At 41.0% G+C, this 19,416-nt stretch overlaps 1 protein-coding gene across 1 annotated transcript in view; it reads right to left on the bottom strand.

Moving 5' to 3' along the window:
• The window catches only part of myo10l3 (myosin X, like 3), a 55,357-nt gene that overhangs the window by 19,060 nt on the left and 16,881 nt on the right, over positions 1–19,416 (bottom strand). Inside the window, exons 3-16 of the mRNA XM_067603421.1 lie at positions 10,683–10,841; positions 9,357–9,544; positions 9,067–9,201; positions 8,441–8,565; positions 8,316–8,329; positions 8,110–8,194; positions 7,574–7,680; positions 7,178–7,307; positions 5,905–6,023; positions 3,676–3,822; positions 2,991–3,091; positions 2,559–2,625; positions 1,878–1,970; positions 849–917 (exon numbers count right to left, since the gene is read on the bottom strand). Coding sequence (XP_067459522.1) covers positions 849–917; positions 1,878–1,970; positions 2,559–2,625; positions 2,991–3,091; positions 3,676–3,822; positions 5,905–6,023; positions 7,178–7,307; positions 7,574–7,680; positions 8,110–8,194; positions 8,316–8,329; positions 8,441–8,565; positions 9,067–9,201; positions 9,357–9,544; positions 10,683–10,841 — 1,539 coding nt within the window. The remainder of the gene's footprint in view (positions 1–848; positions 918–1,877; positions 1,971–2,558; positions 2,626–2,990; positions 3,092–3,675; positions 3,823–5,904; positions 6,024–7,177; positions 7,308–7,573; positions 7,681–8,109; positions 8,195–8,315; positions 8,330–8,440; positions 8,566–9,066; positions 9,202–9,356; positions 9,545–10,682; positions 10,842–19,416) is intronic.

Genomic DNA, 19,416 nt, shown 5'->3' with positions numbered 1-19,416 from the left:
AGTCCAAAACACTTAAAAATGTAGCCTGAAAGTTTTTTTTTTCCAGGCTTTAAATTAACTGCATTTCTCTGGCACCACACAAATAATCAAATTTATCGGAGGATGCTGCAATTTCCCCAACTGAAGTCACGGGCACCGTTTCAGATAACAGAAGGAGCTTTCAGAGAGGCGACTAAACTCTCCTGAGAGGCACACTGGAAAGAGAGAGAGAGAGAGAGAGAGAGAGAGAGAGAGAGAGAGAGAGAGAGAGAGAGAGAGAGAGAGAGAGAGAGAGAGAGAGAGAGAGAGAGAGAGAGAGAGAGAGAGAGAGAGAGAGAGAGAGGGGGAACAACTGGCTGGCCTGCCTGTCCTCTCTGGACCATCATTACCATAGGCATCCATGCCAGGCTTGTGACTGAGCTGCCATGCTCACACTGAGGGGACCTTGTCTAAGGCAGACTTTATAAGGCCATTCTTTATCAGGCCGAATCTTCCTACCCCGCCTCATATGCCATCCCTCCTGCCCTTTTCACTCTCTGTTTTTGAGCCCAGCACACCTCTTCCCTGATCTCTTTTGCCTTTCTCTACACTTCTGTCAAGAGTAATCTTTGTCATCATGTAAGCAAAAAAAAAAAAAGAAGGGGAGGGTGAAGCAGTTTCTCCTGACTCAGGGAAAAGAGCAGTACAGGGAGGGGAGCATGGCAGTGTGGTGTCAACATCCTGTAGAGGATTTTGGCAAAAGAAGATCCCACCGCCCATCCAACGACTAACTCACTTCCTCAACTTAGGCATTCAGGGAGATAATGACTTGCTCTAGTGATTGTTTCGCTCTGTACTGTATATGTGTATGTGTGTGTGTTGGTAATTACCTCTCCAGCATAGTGCTTGATGCCAAACTGGTGGTCAGTCACTCTGGGCTTCACATAGTATGGGTTTGTCTGAGAAGAAAGGACAAAGAGCCCCCAGACTTACTGTTCATGTCCTCTTTATTAATTACAATCCAACTAAGCAGAGTACATTGAGTACGTTGAGTCCTCCGAGAGGGAACCCAAAGGTCAGGAACCCATGTTGGGCTGCAACTAATGATTATTTTCATTATCAGTTGGTAAAACAATTTCACCACTAAAGCTTTCAATTGTATTACATGATCTTCTTTGTCAGATGAAGCTTCTCAGGAAGATTGTGTGCAACTCCAGAAACTTTAGCGGCATTATTTTGACAACTGCTGTCTCCAAGGACAAGAATTGATTGGTGGCATCTTTAAATCACTTGTTTTGTCTGATCAATGAGCCCAAAAATCAATCAATCAATTTACAATAATATAATACAAAGAAAAGCAAAACACATTTGAGAAGCTGGAAACAGTGAATATTTAGCATTCTTACTTGACAAATCTCTTGTAAATGCAAGTACATGATTAAATAATTCAGAATTGTTGTTGATTAATTTTCTTTTTATTAATTATCAATGAACAGACTATCAATTCCCCCGTACATGACCTTAAAGCTCAACAAAAGCTTCAGCAGTGAAGCCTGACACCTCACTTTTGTAGCTCTCCTGTTTCCGTCAGCCATAAAAAAACCCGTTAGGCTTTCTGAGGACACTCTTTTCTCCTGCACACAATGCTGATCGGGCCGGGAGAACGGCTGATCACATTTCAGCATTGTTGTGTTTGCATGTGAGAGCGCTCAGGGGCATGTACAAGTGTTGCACAGACGTTCAGCGCCGTACCAAAGGCAACAGGTTTAACTCTTACAGGCTATCCGAGCCAGGGGTTTGGATCATTCTTACGCCTTTGCATCTGCATGCGAGCGTCTGCGTGGGAGGGATAGGGTGTGTTTGCATTGCAGCACGTGTGAAAAATGCATGTAAGTTTTCATGTGTGCGTGTGGACTCACTGCGTGTCGGCTGTGCAGTTTCTCCAAAAGGGTGTAGTCCGTGCCTTTGGGGAATCGACTCTCCTCATTGATAAGAGCCAACATGCCCAGTTTCTAAAGGGGAGACAAGACAGAGGAGCACAGAGGGTGAAACACACTGCAGTCATGATGGAACTAGTTATAATCTGACAGCTTTTATTATAACAATGCGTCCAGGAAACAGCGTAGTAATTCATTCAGTTTTCTTTTTTATTTATGAAGAGAGGGTTCTCTGAACAGACACGGTGCTTCACATTCCAGTAGTTACACACAGTCACACTAATATAGCTGCAATCATCTAACGATGGCCACCGAGACTATTCACAAGTGTATGTAGTCCATAGTCTTATTGCTTCCCTTAAGGTTTCCAAGAACCAGAAAGCATACAGACCCAAGCCCACCTCTGTAGAGGCCCACCATTATAACTATGGTGATAAAATAACACAAGTTTTCTTCATGCTTCACTTCAGCCATACCTCTAATTGCTGACTGATGTACATTACTGTGCACACAACATGCAAAACGAGACTATATAATGATAGAGTAGGAGAAGGAGGGCAATGTAAGCACAGTGTGGCGTCTGGGTCAGCACGCTCTGGTTGGCGGTTAGCGGTCAGTCCCGGCGGTGACTTTGCTCTGTCAGGGGTCTGACTGTCTCGTTACCTTTTCTATGAGATCCAGACACTCTGCGTTATCCATCCAGTCTATGGCTTCCCACTGGATGCCCTCCCTGTGAGGACAAAGACACACACCCACGACATACACAGTATATAAATATAAACAACTAGCAAGACACAAGGGCTGTATTGTCCAGCATGAACATGTGATGAAATGAGCCATGTCCAAGCTGCTGGTCCTTTATACAACAAAACAACTGTCTGGGGGAGAATCTGAGCTGAATCCAAACCTCTGGCAGTCTGCCTGTAAAGCCAAGAAGAGGCCCAACCCCCATCCCCAACCCTTTCTGTCTGCGGGACCGTCTCCAGCACATGCAAAGCCTTGTTTTATTTTCAACAAATCTACTGTATCAGCACAGAAACATAATCTGTACAATGTAATTATTTAAAATAACTTTAATTTATTGAGACTTTGTACCTATTGTATTCCAGCTGCTCCAGTGAGAAGATGTGCTTATTGAAATACTCCTGAAGTTTCTCGTTGGCGTAGTTGATGTTAAACTGTTCAAACCGGTTCACCTACAGGACGGAAGAAAATTGTTTAATTTCATAACCGTCAGTTCTGTAGCTTTGGCAGGTCATCTGTAATCAGTTCTCAATGCAAATAATTGCATGTCAACAAGTCATGTGAGTCTTAAAATGATTCACTGGTGTGACTTTAAACAAGTGATGGCATGTTTATGTTTTTTACAGAGTTTATTGGTGTTGGATACAAGTAAAATCTCATTTCACTGAAAGATTTAAAGTTTTAAATGATGATTTTAAAGCCCCTGAAAATGTGGCTCCAAATCTTAAGTATTTCTCAAAAACATTAAATATTCCTGACTAAATAAGTAACACTCAATGTCTTAAAAATCATCTTTAGTAGGTGACATCACCTTTTTCCAGTTAAGCACAGAGAAAAAAGGAAATACTCTGCTTTCTAATGCAAAATCACCAAAACTGTTCTAAGTTTGGAGGGAAGTTTCGTGTTCATGTAGGATCCCTTTACTCTTGGTAAGAAGCTGAGTGATAAAATAAGCTTTCAGGACCTTTAAATGAGGATTTAGATTTTTTTTTTTTTTTTGCTGAATAAAGCTAGGATTCAACGAGTAAGATTTCACCTCAAAGTTCTCAAAGCCGAAGATGTCCAGGATGCCGATGGACTTGAAATTGTCTTTGCCTTTTATCTTGTGGTTGATTCTCATTATAATCCAGGAGAAACACTGAGAATAAAGCGCCATGGCAACTGAGTCCCGCGAGTCCACGGCCTGCGAATCATGACACAGAGGTTACCATGGATACCAAGTCAGGCATAAATAATGAATGAAGAAACTTTGCAGTGTATATCCTAAACACAACATTTTATCACCATATACATTCCATCAGTTCAATAAGATTGAGGTTAAAGCGGTTAAAAACAACGATACATTTATTGTTTGACTAACGGGCTGTGTGAGGCCGCAGCGGAGAGTCTATAAAACAAACAGTGGTTTGGAGACAAAGGTGTGTTATGTCAGCATCTGTCTGCAGGCAGCAGGTAAGACCATGTGTGTTTTCACAACAGACACCGTCGTTTATCACCTTCATATCTTAAGAATGACGCACTGCTCGCAGTATTTGTTATATTAAAAAAATCCAACTGGAGAAAAAAAGGTCAAATCAGAGCATTGTATAAACACGCTTTTGTAGATAATTGCTTCTCTTTTTTTAAACCCTGCACAAGGAAATTATGTCTTTGCTGTTGCACCTTTCCTTTCACTTCACCCAGGAAAAGTCATACAGTCCAATAAGGCATAGTACTCGAAGGACTTACACGTGACTTATAATGAAGAGTTTGATTTTAAAAAATGTATATTTTTTAGAAATCTTCTTTAAGTATATTTTAATCTGCTGGGATTAGCAGACAGGTGGGATTTTCTTTGCATGGCAGTTAAACAATTAAACATAATTAGAGTAAAAAAAGGTCAAAAGCTCCCAAGTTTCCAGCCTGCTGAGGAAGACAAGTTGATAAAATCGAAAGTCCAGAATAAGAGAGGAGTTGTTTTGTCAACTATCATAATCAGAGACTTTACCTCTCTGTAACTGACAACGTAGCTCATGTAATTTGATACTTATGTAGTGACAAAATCTATCAGCCGTTCGAGTTTCTGATTTTCTCCAGCTGCCATGAAGTCGGCCTCTCAGCAAGACAGACATCATCCGTGCATGTATACAAACAGCTTGAGCTTGCCAGCGACACTTCCTCCACAGGCATTGTGCTTGAATTAAAAACACAACAGAGTGTGGCGGTGTGTACTGTATTTGGGGCAACAATGCTCCCGGGCTTTTGAGTAATCCATCATAGCCAGTCGCCTCCTGCAACAAGCGGCTGTGAACAGAAAGCTGGCGGCTCCAGGATCTCCGTCACAGGGGTGAGAAGAATGGCTGTTTGTCCAGGATGAGGAGGGGAGGGGAGGGGAGAGGAGGGGAGGGGGGCTACTGCAGGCAGTCGTAGGGTGGGTGACCCCTGGCCACTGTGAGAAGAGGCCATTCTTACTGACTCCAGGACTGGAATAATGCACTCTATTAAGAGACAGGCTGCTTCAAAGGCCAGGCAGAACAAGCAGCAGCGGGGTGACAGCACAAGATCTTTGTCCAGTGATGAAAAGCTTTCTTGTGACTTTCGTGTCCCTGTGATTATAGTAAAGGTCCATTCTGCATATTCGCTGACATTTGTGAGAACGAGTGGGCTGGAGGCTTGTGCTCATCCAACAAGGATTGTGTCGTGCGTCACAATGTTCTTCTGGCATATGGCGAAAAGGATAACACATGCAGATGAAGATTTCTGAAATATTCACATTAATTACAAACCGCAGCGTGGACATTTGAAGCCAAGCAAGGCATGAGTGAATTATTACGGTGTCTCAAGTCTTCGTGCCTGGCTGCACTGCCTCCAGAGGAGAAGTCCCTCACTTCATCCCCCAGTCATTGGCTCTATTGTGCTTTTGACTCAGATCACTATCACGATGGCTTTATTGTGCTGGGAATCTGGCAGACAAAAAGCAGGAAATGGCTGGGAGTCACGCAAGGGATCTGGAGAGGCATGTGGGGGAGAGTGCCGGAGAAAGGCTGTGAGTGTCACCAGGAGAGGGGAGGGAGACAAACAGGCATCTACTGTATGTTCCAGTGTCTTCAATTCAAGAAAGAAAAAAACCTCTGAACCACCTCTTTGTGCCACCTTGCACCAAATCCCAAGATACTACACTGAAATGTGGGAAATAAGGAAGGATGTGCAAATGTTTCAGGATTGTTCTGTATGATTCCTTTGATGAGCAGCGGAGGAGTAAGTTAGGTTGGAAGGTGTTGTTTACCTGCTCCACAGTGAGCGGTGAGCAGATCTCCTCTCCTCTGAGGATCATGGAGCGCTGGGTCAACACCTCTGACAGCTGGAAGGAGTCGAGGCCAAGCAGCTCGCTGACATTGCTGACCACTGAAACACACACACACAGACAAACATAGATATACAAATATTTAAACTTTACTTTTATACTTGGATATGTATGCGTGTAAGGCAGGCCACAGACAGTTCAAGTCACTCCTATTTATGTCAAACAAAAGAGTTGACATATATACTGCGATCCTATACAGTCTATAGGAAACTCTACTCTGCTGGCGGAGCTGTAGTATTCTGCAGTCACTGTAGTTCACTGGTTCTTTGGAAAAGAGGTCAGACACAGCTAACAAAGGAGCCTTGAGCTCATGTTTCAGCCTGTTCAGAGCTCTGTCTGCTAGTACAATGTCAATCAAACTCAGGGGCATAAGGAATACTGCAGAACATCCAACATCAGCAGTGAACTATCCATCTGGTTTAGAAAATAGAGGTTTTCTACAATAAATTCCAGCAGGAAGTAACAATTGGTCATTTTAACAGGCTTAACCACTAAAACCCACATGCTCCCAGATTTCCCCGCAAACAGCTTCAAAGTTAGATAAAACATTTTTTCCACTGTATGATAAACATCACGTACTGTGTCCACTTGTTGCAAACAGCAACTGGACCATTTTGTCACACATTTCCCTTTGATTCAACCCGACCTTGTTGTTATGTTTGAAGATCTCAGGAATGTGAATGGTGTTTTAAAATTAAACTCTACAGGTTTTCACAAGGCATGGCATATGTTCATAATGATGGTCTCACCAAAGAGTTTATGAGGTTGCTTGTCTGAGAAATGGTTTGGCAAGAGATGGGTTCTCATAAAACTAATATTACTTTTTCTTCTCTGTTTTGAAAATGAATAATGAAATTTCAACACTTTATTTAAAGGATCTGTAATTTCTGAATACTTTCCTAAAGATTTACTGGGAAAATGATGTAATTTGGTACTAATTTTAGGGAAAATAAGATTTTTTCTTGAAAGAACTACTCCCTTTAAACCCAAACAAACATTCATTATTTCATCCATTTCCCTCAAAGTTTCAACAGCACAGGACAGATTTAGGATGCTTGCACCACTTTGACCGAGTCCATCTAACACACACACACACACACACACACACACACACACACACACACACAGACACACACACAAACACACGCACACTGAGTAGTAAATCTGTTATCACTCCCTTAATTTCTTCTCCTACCCCCTTTAGAAGTGATCTGAGCCCCGCCAGCAGTCATAAATTCAATGTTGCCCATCTGGAGGACAGCAGACAGCAACTTGAACACGTCTCTGATCTCCTCCTCGGTGAACTCCATCACTTTCAGGGCTTCCTGCGACACAACACAGACAAAGTTGGACAACATGTGAGGAAACACGGAATCACTGATGACAAATCACTGATGATAAAACACTAAAATGAACATTATGTGCCTCAAAATTCAATAGTACAAAACATTTTCCCCTCATGTTTTCAGGAATTTGGAGGTCTGACTGGTAAAATGGATTACCATCACGATATAAGGGTGATGGTGCCCCCTTGAGGTACAACAAACCATGTGCACTGAAAATATTCCTTCTTTCCTCTCCTTGTCCTTACCATAACGCTGTTGAACAGCTGCTTGTCATCCAGACTGCTGTCCTGCACACAGCCTGACTGGCTCAGGTAGTGATACGACTCAGGACCCTCAGACAGTAAGTACATGTCTGCAACACAGAGAAATGACAAATGAAATTGAATGTATTCATGCAAAAAAAGACAACTTCATCCTCCGTATAACATCAGAAGGCCCTTTGCTCCGCGCTACTAATTCTCACAGATTTAGAGAGAACTATTATACAGAGAGAAAAACATTTCACAACATTTTTAGCAGTTAACTACAATACATTCCTGTGAAAACAAAGAAAAATGTAACATAAATTCATGTTGGTTCAAACTGTTTATATTTTGTGTATATTTGATTTTGATTGATTGAGTTTCCAATTGGCTTCAGTGCTGCTTGGAGCACACATTTTAAGTCACTTGCTTTCTCTAAACAGGGGTCTGGTGTATGTGAAAGTGTTGGCACCCATGACTTTGGTGACTACATGGGTGAAAAATTGTACCTTATTCCTTTAAACTCTGTAAACACCAACCTCTGTGGTCTTTGTCTGCCCCTGCTAACAGCGCGTAGAAGATGTGGTAGTTTCTTTCTCCAGGATTCTGTCGAACCACGCGGTTCTTGGAAAGAGAGGACGGTTAGAAGAAGATGTAAAAGTATTTCAAGGCTGAATGTGATATTACACATTGATCTCATCAAATAAGAAATATGCTGATCCCGGTTGTTTTGACACAAACTTACCTTTTCCAGCAAATCTGATGTTTGAAAGTCAAGGAGAAAAAACAAAAAGGTCTGTGTCATCTGCACAAAACACTGCGAAGATCTATTTTCTTTATCGTCTATCTAAATATACTGTTAAAGGATACAGTCAGTGATGCAGCCTCCCTGGATGTTTCCATTCTGGGAAAAGTGGAGTTGGATGAACTTCCCAAAGCGACTGGAGTTATTGTTGTACACAGTCTTAGCATTCCCAAATGCTTCCATGATGGGACTGGAGACAAAGGACAAGCAAGTCAACCACCAAATCCAACAAATCAAACAACCTTCTGTTAGTGTATTTCTGCCTCAGTCAAGGAGGCTTTTAAATGTATCCTGTGATTGAACATTTCTTTACATTTTTTGCAGCCTTGGGAGAACTATGCATCGTGTATTTGTATCTCTGCGCTGTGCAAACTGTGTCAGTGACTAAAAAAAATGTGAAATTTGAATGGAATTTTGTACGTCAGAGATTTCCCTACTATTGATAATTACTGTGGGTTGCCACATAGACCCACTAACCAAATAAACACTTTTCACTCATTTATTGAATTCTGTGGTTTTCAACAGGATTTTTTGTGACCCATGATGGTCTAAATGGTGTTTCAGAGATTTTCCCACCCTGCCAATAGACTCTCCAAGAATATCATTTTGGAAAGCAAAAAAAATAGTAGGGTGAGGGTTTTTCTTTAAACTCAAACATACTTGGGGTCAGAGGTTGGGTGTCATACAGTACCTGCTCTGGACGAGGGCCTGCTCCACCCTGGTGGTCCTCTCCGACAGAGGAGTACCTGCTGAGTTTTGACTCATCACTGAGAGGAACTTCAGCAGCAACTTGGTGCTTTCTGTCTTCCCAGCACCACTTTCTCCACTGAAGACATAATATGTACAGACAGAGAGAAAGAAAGACAAAAGAAAAACAAATCAGCCAAACTTATTTCTAACATGCATGTAAAGACTTTAAGATCAAATGCACAATTTCAGAGATCCATACTATGCAGCTTTTGATCTCCTCCCAATCCTTACCTAATGAGAACACACTGGCTGTCATGTCTCTTCCACAAGCAGCGGTAACACTCATTGGCAACAGCAAAAATGTGAGGAGGCAGCTCCCCCATCTGGTGTTTGCTGTACAAATCGACTGCAGTGCCGTCATACAGGCCCGCTATCTGCTTATAGGGGTTTACAGCTGCCAGGATTGAACCTATGTTGGTCTGATGGGAATAAAAAAGCAGAAAGAAGTGCAGCCGAAAAGGGGGAGATAAAAAAGAGAGGAAGACAGATAAGATTATCAGTGAAAGATAACAGAATATACATAGCATGAAAGAAAAATCCTTGGTATTTTACAGCTCATATCTTGAACAAACATTGAGCTGCTATGTGAAATCTACAGTACAATTTCTTAACATTATCAGTTCAGTAGATTCACCCGGTTTCCCGTCTCCTTCTTCTGACACAGTGTGTGTAGTCATTAATGCTCTTAGAAAATAACCTTAAACTATGGTGAATGAATGCCCTAGTTTGCACAAGTTCACTAAGGCTGGTAATATTTTAGGATCCAGCCCACTGCTCCTGCTCTGTTAATGCGCTTTGGGGAAAAGTGCCTCACAAAAGTGTGTTTGTGGGTCATCATTCTACAATGATAATGTTCTGTGATGCCACACAGACAGACCGGGCAGACCCTCTAAGATGAGATTAGGAGATAGGATTTCGAAAAACATAGTTACCATGTGTCTGTGGTCAATGATTATTTTAATAAAGCCTGGATAGAGTTTCAAGGGGACTTTAGTGTTCCACCGAGAAAATAATCCTGGGAGTGAGATAGGGTCAAACAAACGTATCTGGAATCCAGCTCTGAATTCTCTTTAGTTCCAGTTATCAGCATTTTATTAAATGTTGGTGTTTAACATTTTAATACATGAACTTTCACTCATCCGGCCTTGCTCACTTTTGTTAAAATAATAGTGTTTTTTTCATTGAATGCCTTTTGACAAGCACCCAAAAATGTGTATAAACTGCTCAGCTGGGTTTTATACATGCAGAGAAGAGAATGAGCGCAGTACCAGCAGAGTAAAAGCAAAAGTGAGTTTTCATAGTCAAAATAAAGTGTGGGTCAGGCTCTTTATATTCTTGCCAAACTGCATTCTCCTTATATAAAAACCTATACCCAAAAGCTCATATTTCATCATGTTGATACTTGCTTGAATAAAAACTTTTCTACATTTAAATTACACTGTAGTTGTGTTGCATGTTCCAGTTCCCTGGAGTAAGAATAATAACAACACAATGGACCAACATAACCAGGTACATCATGGTAGTTAACATGATAATTAATATAGTGTGGTCGCTCACATAGATGTTGTCTTTCTGGTAGCGCAGAAAAAGGTTGTGCATGATGGCAGCTTCATGCAGCTCTGCCAGTGTGGACATGTCTTCTGCTCCATGGATGCTGCTGGGGTGCATCGGGTAAACTGTCTCTCTGTTTATCTCAGCCTTCTGCAGGTATATCACCTGGAACAACACACACACATACACACACACATATCCAAACAGTTAGATTTCATAATAATGAATTTCAGGGTCAGTGTTTGAATTGTAATTTAAAAAATTATCTAGCAGCTTTTTTGACTGAAAGCCACACATTGCACATTTTTATTTCCTCTTGTGGCATGTTTGGACAGGACACCATCATGTATCGACATTCAGACAGTAGTAAGTACTGATACTAATATGTAAAAGTACTGATGTTGACAAAAATCTAATGTGCCACAACTCCACTCAATTAAATTCAAGCACGGCTGTATGCTCAGTGTTTAATTGGCAACCCTGCTGCATGGCATTAACAGAATAAATATGTGTTGGCATGACGTTAATGTTCTGCTTTAGTGAGTCACATCTTGCTGCAACAAAGCAAACTAATTGATTAATTGACAAATAATATCAGCAATACAACACACTGCTATCCTGGTGAACGGCACCATATATAACTTTAATAGTACAAAAGCAGCGACTTCTTGCTGACATTCAGTTTCTCCTATCACAGCTAACAAAGGCGGCAGACAGCCAGAAAACCAAACCTACACGTTTACACAGATCTGAATAAGACTGCTGGCACAACATCAGTCTTCCACTGTGACCACAGACACATGCATGCGTGGATGACTGTGATGATACCTGACTAACGGAGGTGGAGGTGACAGACTGGAATCCCTGATATGTTCCTGCCTGTGCCTGCTGCCAGCATACCTGTCAGGTACAGAATAAACCCCCCTATCAAACTCATGCCTGGGCCTCTCTCTCCTTGATCTGTTTGACTCACTTTTCAATCTGTACAACAAATCTCTCACCATGTCACATTCCTGTAACAAGGCCAGTTAGATGCTGCGGTACAGTAAATGTGATGTCTGGAGATGTCCTTGTCATGTCCTGCTCAAGGCCCATTTTTAGAGTGTTGATTTGAAATGGATCAAAAGGTAACCATAGTGAGAAAGAACCAAGATGAACCAGTGTCTACATAGTTGCAGTGAAACAGGAAAACAGTCTCATAAAGCAACAGAGATAAAACAGGGAGTCAGAGAGTCTCACAGACTTTCCGGCTATCAGAACTTTAACGGACGAGACACAAGATAACAGAACAGTGTTGGTCACTTGATGGGAAGCAGAGTCTAGATCAATACTGATGGACGAGAGGCTGGGGTTGTGGTGTCCCAGTACATTACTGTTGGCTCATCTTGCATATTCACTTGCGTCCCAAATGGGAAAAGACATCGGGTTTCAGAGAACTGCTGAGTCAGCACTGACTGGCTGCTGGGGCTCAGCGGTACCCGACTGACGAGTGGAGCTGCCGAGTGCAGGTGAAGGTTTAAAAGGGTTTAGTTGATTCTTTGAAGGTGAAATGAATTAATCTGAGGTACCAAAATCTTTCTGTAATAGTCAAAAAAACATCATATACTATTATACATTTAAAGCAGAATTCATTGATACATATATATTTTTTGGCAACCTCGAGCAGTGGAACAAGTAAACACAACATCGACATATTATCACCATATAAAATGGATTTGGTGAACATGACAGTTGCCTCCAGCAGACATGGAGCAACATTCATTTGGAGTCTTGTTTGTGTCCACCTATCAAATCCCTCTCCTTATAGCTCTTCTTTGGTTTCCACCCACTCCTGAAGCTAATATCTGGCTCTGCTGCTAAATGATCCACTATGCTCATTAGCTGTCTGCTGTTTGATGCTGGGCAGGAAGTGTAGTGTCAGATTTTTTTCCACTGAAAATAGCTGCTGGCTGCTGCTGGAAATAAGACTTTTAGAGCGGTGAGTGAACTAAAACAGCAAAGTTGAAGGCTATAAATGAAAACGACGAGCTAAAAGACACTACTGAGTTCTGTGGAGACACACTTGCACATAGTAGCTTTCAATCCATTGTTAATGTAAAAAAATTGATCAGTGCAGCTTTAAAAAAGTCAATAGTATCACAAGAAAGCCTGTAAAGCCTCTATCACTGCCAAATTAAAGATGCTCCCTGTCATGCCTTATGCTAACTCATCTTATCCTACACTTATCCCATGTATTTATCTATAGTATTATATGTTGGCACTATCAAATCATTGCAGTGGGACGAGTCAGTTGAACAGTATAAGCAATTTGACTGTGGACACCATCCTCTATGTTAAAATGCTAATTTTCATCCTTCTACATGGCAGATATTTAAAACTCTAAAGAAGGTCTCAGTGTTAAAAGGCTACCTCTGTATTAAGAAATCATTGCACTGATATGTATGTGTGGTTTTTGTCTTTTGCACATTTATGCAAAAGCATTAACTAAAGTGAATCTGTATAAAAATGAGGGAAAATATGTTTTAATTATACTGCAGTTTGACAGCCGTGTCCACTTTAGCTTTAGATGGCCATCAGAGAACGGGCGTATGCTGAGGGAAAAGCACAATAACAATGCAGTCATCGGTGATTTGCTACATATCTCTGTTGTATTAAGGTTTCTGAAAGGGTGAGGACCTTGGGGAGAAAGGCAGCATGTGCAGTGATGTCATCCATCGAGCAGATTTACAGCCAGCTGTCCCTAAACATTCAGCTTTAACTCCACCCTCTCCTCTCTGTCAAATTGGCCCAGATTCACTATTCACCATGAGCCCTGACTGACGAATAAATCAAACAGGCTTTTCACTTGTACCACATCCTTAATCAGCATTATCATTTTACATTCAATTACATCAGTCGCTTAACGTGCTTGACGTCATCATCAACACCTGTTTATTTGACAACTCTGCCTATTATCTAATGAACAATTGAAAATGCAATGATTGCAAAATATAACTTTAATTTCCCTTCTGAACAGCATTACATAAAGGGGGTAGATGATCATTTTAAAGCATCTATGGGACTTAAGATATGAAAATCCGCTCATGATGAAGAAAAACAACAATCACTGTTCGATGTTTGCCTTCGTTGGACACAGCGGTGCATTTATACAGGATAATGTAATACTGAGCTTGCACTAGTATATTTGGATAAAATGTAAATAATAACAATTATTCATCCTGTCAAATTAACAAAAAATGCGCTGTAAAATGGGGAATATAAACTGCCTCCTAGGCGTTGACTTTCTGTCAGCATTGATGATGAGACACTGTGTCCAACACTCAATCAAATAAACCAAAGAAATCTGGGATACGTCAAGCGCCTGTGTTAGCATTCTTTACATTCCCAAAGCTCAAAGTTGCACTAAAGGGGCTGCAAGAAAAAATAATTCAGGATAACAAACGACTATGAGAGGCTACAGGGCCGCGTTACACTCTTGATTGCAGTGAGGGCGTCGGGTTTAGGAAAGCACCTTCACCAGAATAATATATAACCCAAAGAAGTTCATATTTTTGTGTGTGTGCAGATACTCAATATGTATGTGTTTGTTTATCATATTCTGCGACCTTTGTTTTTGATCTCCTATGAATAATGTTCTGTTCAGATCTCTCAGAGCGGGCCTCTGAGAGTTTCTCATGCCTGAGACATCAGAGATGCTTGGAGAAAACTGAGCGGGAGTTCCCAGCATCAAAAGAGCTTTCACATTCCTCTTTTTTGCCCCACTCTGGTCTTTCCCTGCTTGGTTTTATTTTTTGTTTCATTCCAGCTCACAGCCACTGCATTTCTCATCAATATTTATTCACATCTTTGTACAAAACATCCTGTAGATAAAGCTAAATGGAGACTAAAATGGAACATGAGACCAGATAAGGTCTAGACGCAGACTGACGCAGACTAATACTATTTACTGTTTCAGTTTCAATTCTTGGGAGATGCTGTAAAATTCTGTTGTAGTCCGTTATAAAATTAGACACACTGGAACATTTTCCCCGTAGGAGCTGTAGAGCGGTCAGCCTTGGACTCATGTGGTGTAAATAACAACACTTCAACAAAAGCCTGATTCTGTGCCTGACTCGACCACAGTGATATAACACTGTTATTCATTATCAACTCCCAAAAACCTAATAAAACCAATTCAAAGTTTCAAAGTATGAATGTATGAATTTACCTCAACTCATAATCAAAACTCACAAAGGCTATAAGGGCTGTAATTAAAGTCATTATTTAATTTTTGTTCATGGTTACAGTCAGTCCACAGCAGCCATAACGCCTGTTTCACGTGGCCTGTTTGTAGCTTCTTCAGTGTGAACAGTTTGAGTGATGTAATGATGGCTGGAGGCAACTTCATGCCACTTACAACAACATGTGTCATGTGATTGATTGGTGAAGCTGTTCATTGTACTAATCAATTCTCACCAAACAGTGCATGGTGTTGATACTGCAACAGCTCACTGCTGGCCACGTGGTTAGACACAAAACAGAAAAAATAATAAACACCAATAGACTGAAACTTTTGCTGATATAAAATCTAAAACCTAAAACCTCCTTTGAGTTTGTAACAATATGGTGAACTGCAGATATTTAAAAAACTGATACAGTAGAGAGCAAATAGTTTTTGCCAGTATTTTCTTTTGTTTTCTTACATTTTCTTTTTTTTTTTAAATGTACTCCTTCTTTCCTCCCTCTTCTAATAAATTTGCATTCCCATGAACAAAAACACCCCAAATTTTGCACAGCAGTCTGGTCCATTACAAAAAATGAGCACTCAAAAACTAAAAATGGCAGACAATAAACTTCATCCATTTATCTTAAATTTGTGGCAGATTTATGAATTTTGAACTTCCACCTCCCGTTCAGACAGATTTCCAGCCCACCTGGTCCGGGTCGGGCCAATCACAACCATTTATCTAATATGGGGGCGGGTTTGATACAATGACTGTACAGAGCAAGTACGTCTATCTGCGGACTCGCAGTATCGACACAACACACCCACTTTACCAGATGACACACTCACTTGGTTAGGTTTAGGCATGAGCAATGGGGTGGTTAGGGTTGGGGTCAGGGGTCAGGTGGGCGTGTCATGAAGGTCTGCAAGATAGACCCTTCTCGTTCAGAGGGCTACAAAGGGCTATGCCACTCAATGCTATGTCACACATTTTGTTGCTCTCATTGGTTGTAGGTCTATCCAACTGCGTCCAGAGGCATTTTCGTCTGTGCCCGTTAATAACGCCCCTTGGAAATTGAAAATGAACTGAGATGTTCCAGACTCATTTGTATTTGCGAATTACGCATGAGATATATTTTACACAGACAAAAATGTCAAAGGTTTAATAGACAACAAACAGAAATATTTCCAGCACTATTAGGTGAGCCCTGATAAATCATCTTATTTAGACAGAACTTCTCATGAATTAAACCTATCAAAGAATTGAAAAGTCTCACAAAAACAACACAGACTAAATTTCCTGATGATGACGCTAAAGCAACCATCTGAATTTTAAAACTTTCTTGCAGCTGTAAAGCTCTTTTCCTTTTGTTTCCTCCTCACTGAAGCCACACCCTGCTGCTGCTTTGTTCAAGCAGCTCTGCTGAATATTCACGTATAGGCGGGGTCTGGCTCAGAGGCCCAGTGAACTTATGTTTTATTGGCACATATATTCAAGCCTTTAGAAATAACACATGAGGAGAAACAAAAATCACACGCTTGTGGATACAAACACAGTCTTGTTCATCACTGTTTCTGCCTCTGTCTCTTTTTTTTTTTTTTTTTTTTTACTCAGTCTGACTCTCTCTCTGTCCTCCAGTGAATCCTTCTGCTGAAGGGGGATCCCACCCAGACCCGGGGGACATGGGGGGTGCGTTAGGCTTATTAATGGTGAAAATTGTGAAAACAAGTTAGTGAGGTACACACAGAGGGCTTTATGTAGTATTACAACTAACTGAGACATCAGGCAATATCTTTATATTGATATTTCTTAACATGGCGTACAGCAAACGCAGATTCTTACAATAATGTTTGTGTGAGCACGTTACTTCTGTGAGCGCACTCATGAATGCACATCACTCAATTAAAGGCTCACATAATGGCTCCATTGACCAATAATCCAGAAAAGACTGAGGGGCCATCAATGACCTATTTTAAACCTCACAGACTGTATGTCTACAGGGCCTGAACAGCTTCACACGTATCTCATCTCTTTCACTTAGTCTAGAGACAATTTACAGCCATCATAATTTTCCAAAGCTCAATCTGACATCCTCAGATTGCTCATTTTGTCCGACCAACAGTTAGAAACACAAATATTTTCACTTTACTACCACATAAGACAAAGAAAAGCAACAAATCCTCACCAGAGATTTCCTGTAACAAGGAAATCTTTGGCATTTTTGTCCAAAAAATTACATTAGTGGTGAATCAATAATGAAAATAGTTGCCAATCATTTTTCTATTGATCGTCTAACAAATCAATAGACTAATCATTTCAGCTCTACATCAGTTACAAAACGTCTGGCCATAATTTTGCTGTTTTTCCCCATAAAGTTTACCTAGCAACAGATATAAAATATGAGCAATATGTACTATATGTGCCGAATGATTCATGCGTAAAAACACTATTTAGGCCTTATAGACTAACACAGTTCGGGATTCCTTTATTGTTAATTTATTACAACAGTTATTGATGTGTGTAAGACAAAGATGACATCACCGGCAGCAGCTATTTAGTTCAGGTGACAGACCTCGCTTCCTGCTTTTCTTTACATGTGCACAGTACACCCCACTGGGAATAACTCACACACTATTAATCCAGCTGGTGCCATCTGGCCATAGAAAAAAAAACATACACACACACACACACACACACACATACACAGATGGATGCATGCACTCAAACACACAAAGCCACAAGACATTTATCTCTTGGCTTCAGTGTGCCTGCTCACTGTATCTCACTGTTCTCCTTCAGATCTGTGGTGTACCGGGAAAAGACAATGATGAATGCTGATATGATGGTTAATGTGGCAGCAGCCAGGTCAGCCCGTTAAAGCCGAGGCCATGTGGTTAAAGACACTCTGGTAGTGCTGTCTTGAGTCTGCAAGCTCAGGGAGCAGCACCTTACTACGAGCACTGACGCAATGGATAATGGTATATCACGGCCCTGAGGGGGAAATGCTGCCAGGATACATTTACCAAACCACCTCTGACATGGCACATAGATGTAAAACATTAAGACACAGTGAAGATAGACGTTTATAATACCCTGAGCCTGCTGGTTTAAATAAAGTTTTTAGCTAAATAAGGAAACGCAAATAAACCTCAGCAGATATGTGGTCCAGGAGCAGAGGATCACATGAGGTCAGGCAGCGGTTCTGAACGTGGAGGCCGTCTGTTTATCAGTCTCACATTCCTTTCATTCTGGCTGCAGAGTCTCAGGACTTGCAGCCAGAGGAGACATCCATATGTCTGGCCTGCTGACCAACAAATTCTAGGCTCACACGTGAAGATCACATTGATCCAACTGCCCGGCTGTTTTAACCAAATGTTATCTTTTTCAATCCTACTGAGAATGGTGAAATGTTTTTGGACTGAGAACAGCACCCTGCTGGTATTTCCTGGTCGTATTTAAACAATAAATAAGACTCAACCTCTGACCTGGTGCAGTGAATCCCTCCTAGCTGTGACTGATGATGTTTCCACCGCTCAGACTCACTCGTGCCACTCTCTCACTACAAGAATCCTCACCACTGACCACAGAATCGTTAAACAAACGTGCTGAAGATGAAGGGCACATGAATGAGCTCATATGTTCCCTCTCATCTCTCATATGTCCTCTATGACTCTCTACCTTTTATACACCACCCTGCTCTGGGTCCAGGAAACTCTACAGAACGACTCATGCACTACACACATGCCCTAATGATCTGCTACTGTGTAGTTGTTAATTCACGTGCTTCATCACTTGTGGTCCACGTGGACTTCACTCTCATGCCAAGGTGACATATCTGGCAGCAAATTGTTGGTCTTATGACACTAATAATATATCACATGGAAAAAGGTTAAACTTGCTTGTCTTGTAATAAAAAGAGATTTAATTTTATTAGACAAGATGCGATGTGATATGATATGAAGGTGTACACTGTTTGATGTCTCTGTTCTTTTCATCTGCATCTTCAAAGAGACAGAAAGGTGTTTGTTCTTCCTTTCTCACATTCATGCACACTGAAAGTTACATCAGTGTTTTTTGTCTTACAGTGTTACCTTGATATGGATCATAGAGAACCAACAGACTATACTCCAATCTGAGAACAAGAGGATTCAGCATTTATTAGTTTCACATGTGAGCAAACAGTTGTTTACACATCTGGCAGAAACAGAGTAACATTCATTCATTCATATCTGGCTCTTAAGCTGCTAAATTCTTCACTATGTTCACCAGCTAGTCGCTAGCTTTGTCAGTAGTCAAGTTTCCATCCAAATGTAGCATAAATTTCAACTGAATTTCCAGAAAATTGTCAAAAAAAAGCTAACTAATATGCATTTCCATCCACTACTGTTATGTTGATTTTAGGAGTTGGGCGTATCAAGATAAACAGTTGGTGGTGCTAATTCTCCAGTCAGGTGCCATTAAACCATTTCAAAAGAACAGGGCCTGACAACATAATTAAAAGAGGGCCAGTCAAACCTAAAGTGATGGAAATATGG

This window comes from Thunnus thynnus, chromosome 11 (genome assembly GCF_963924715.1).
Source record: "Thunnus thynnus chromosome 11, fThuThy2.1, whole genome shotgun sequence".
NCBI lineage: Eukaryota > Metazoa > Chordata > Actinopteri > Scombriformes > Scombridae > Thunnus > Thunnus thynnus.
This window is presented reverse-complemented; position numbering and strand designations above follow the sequence as displayed.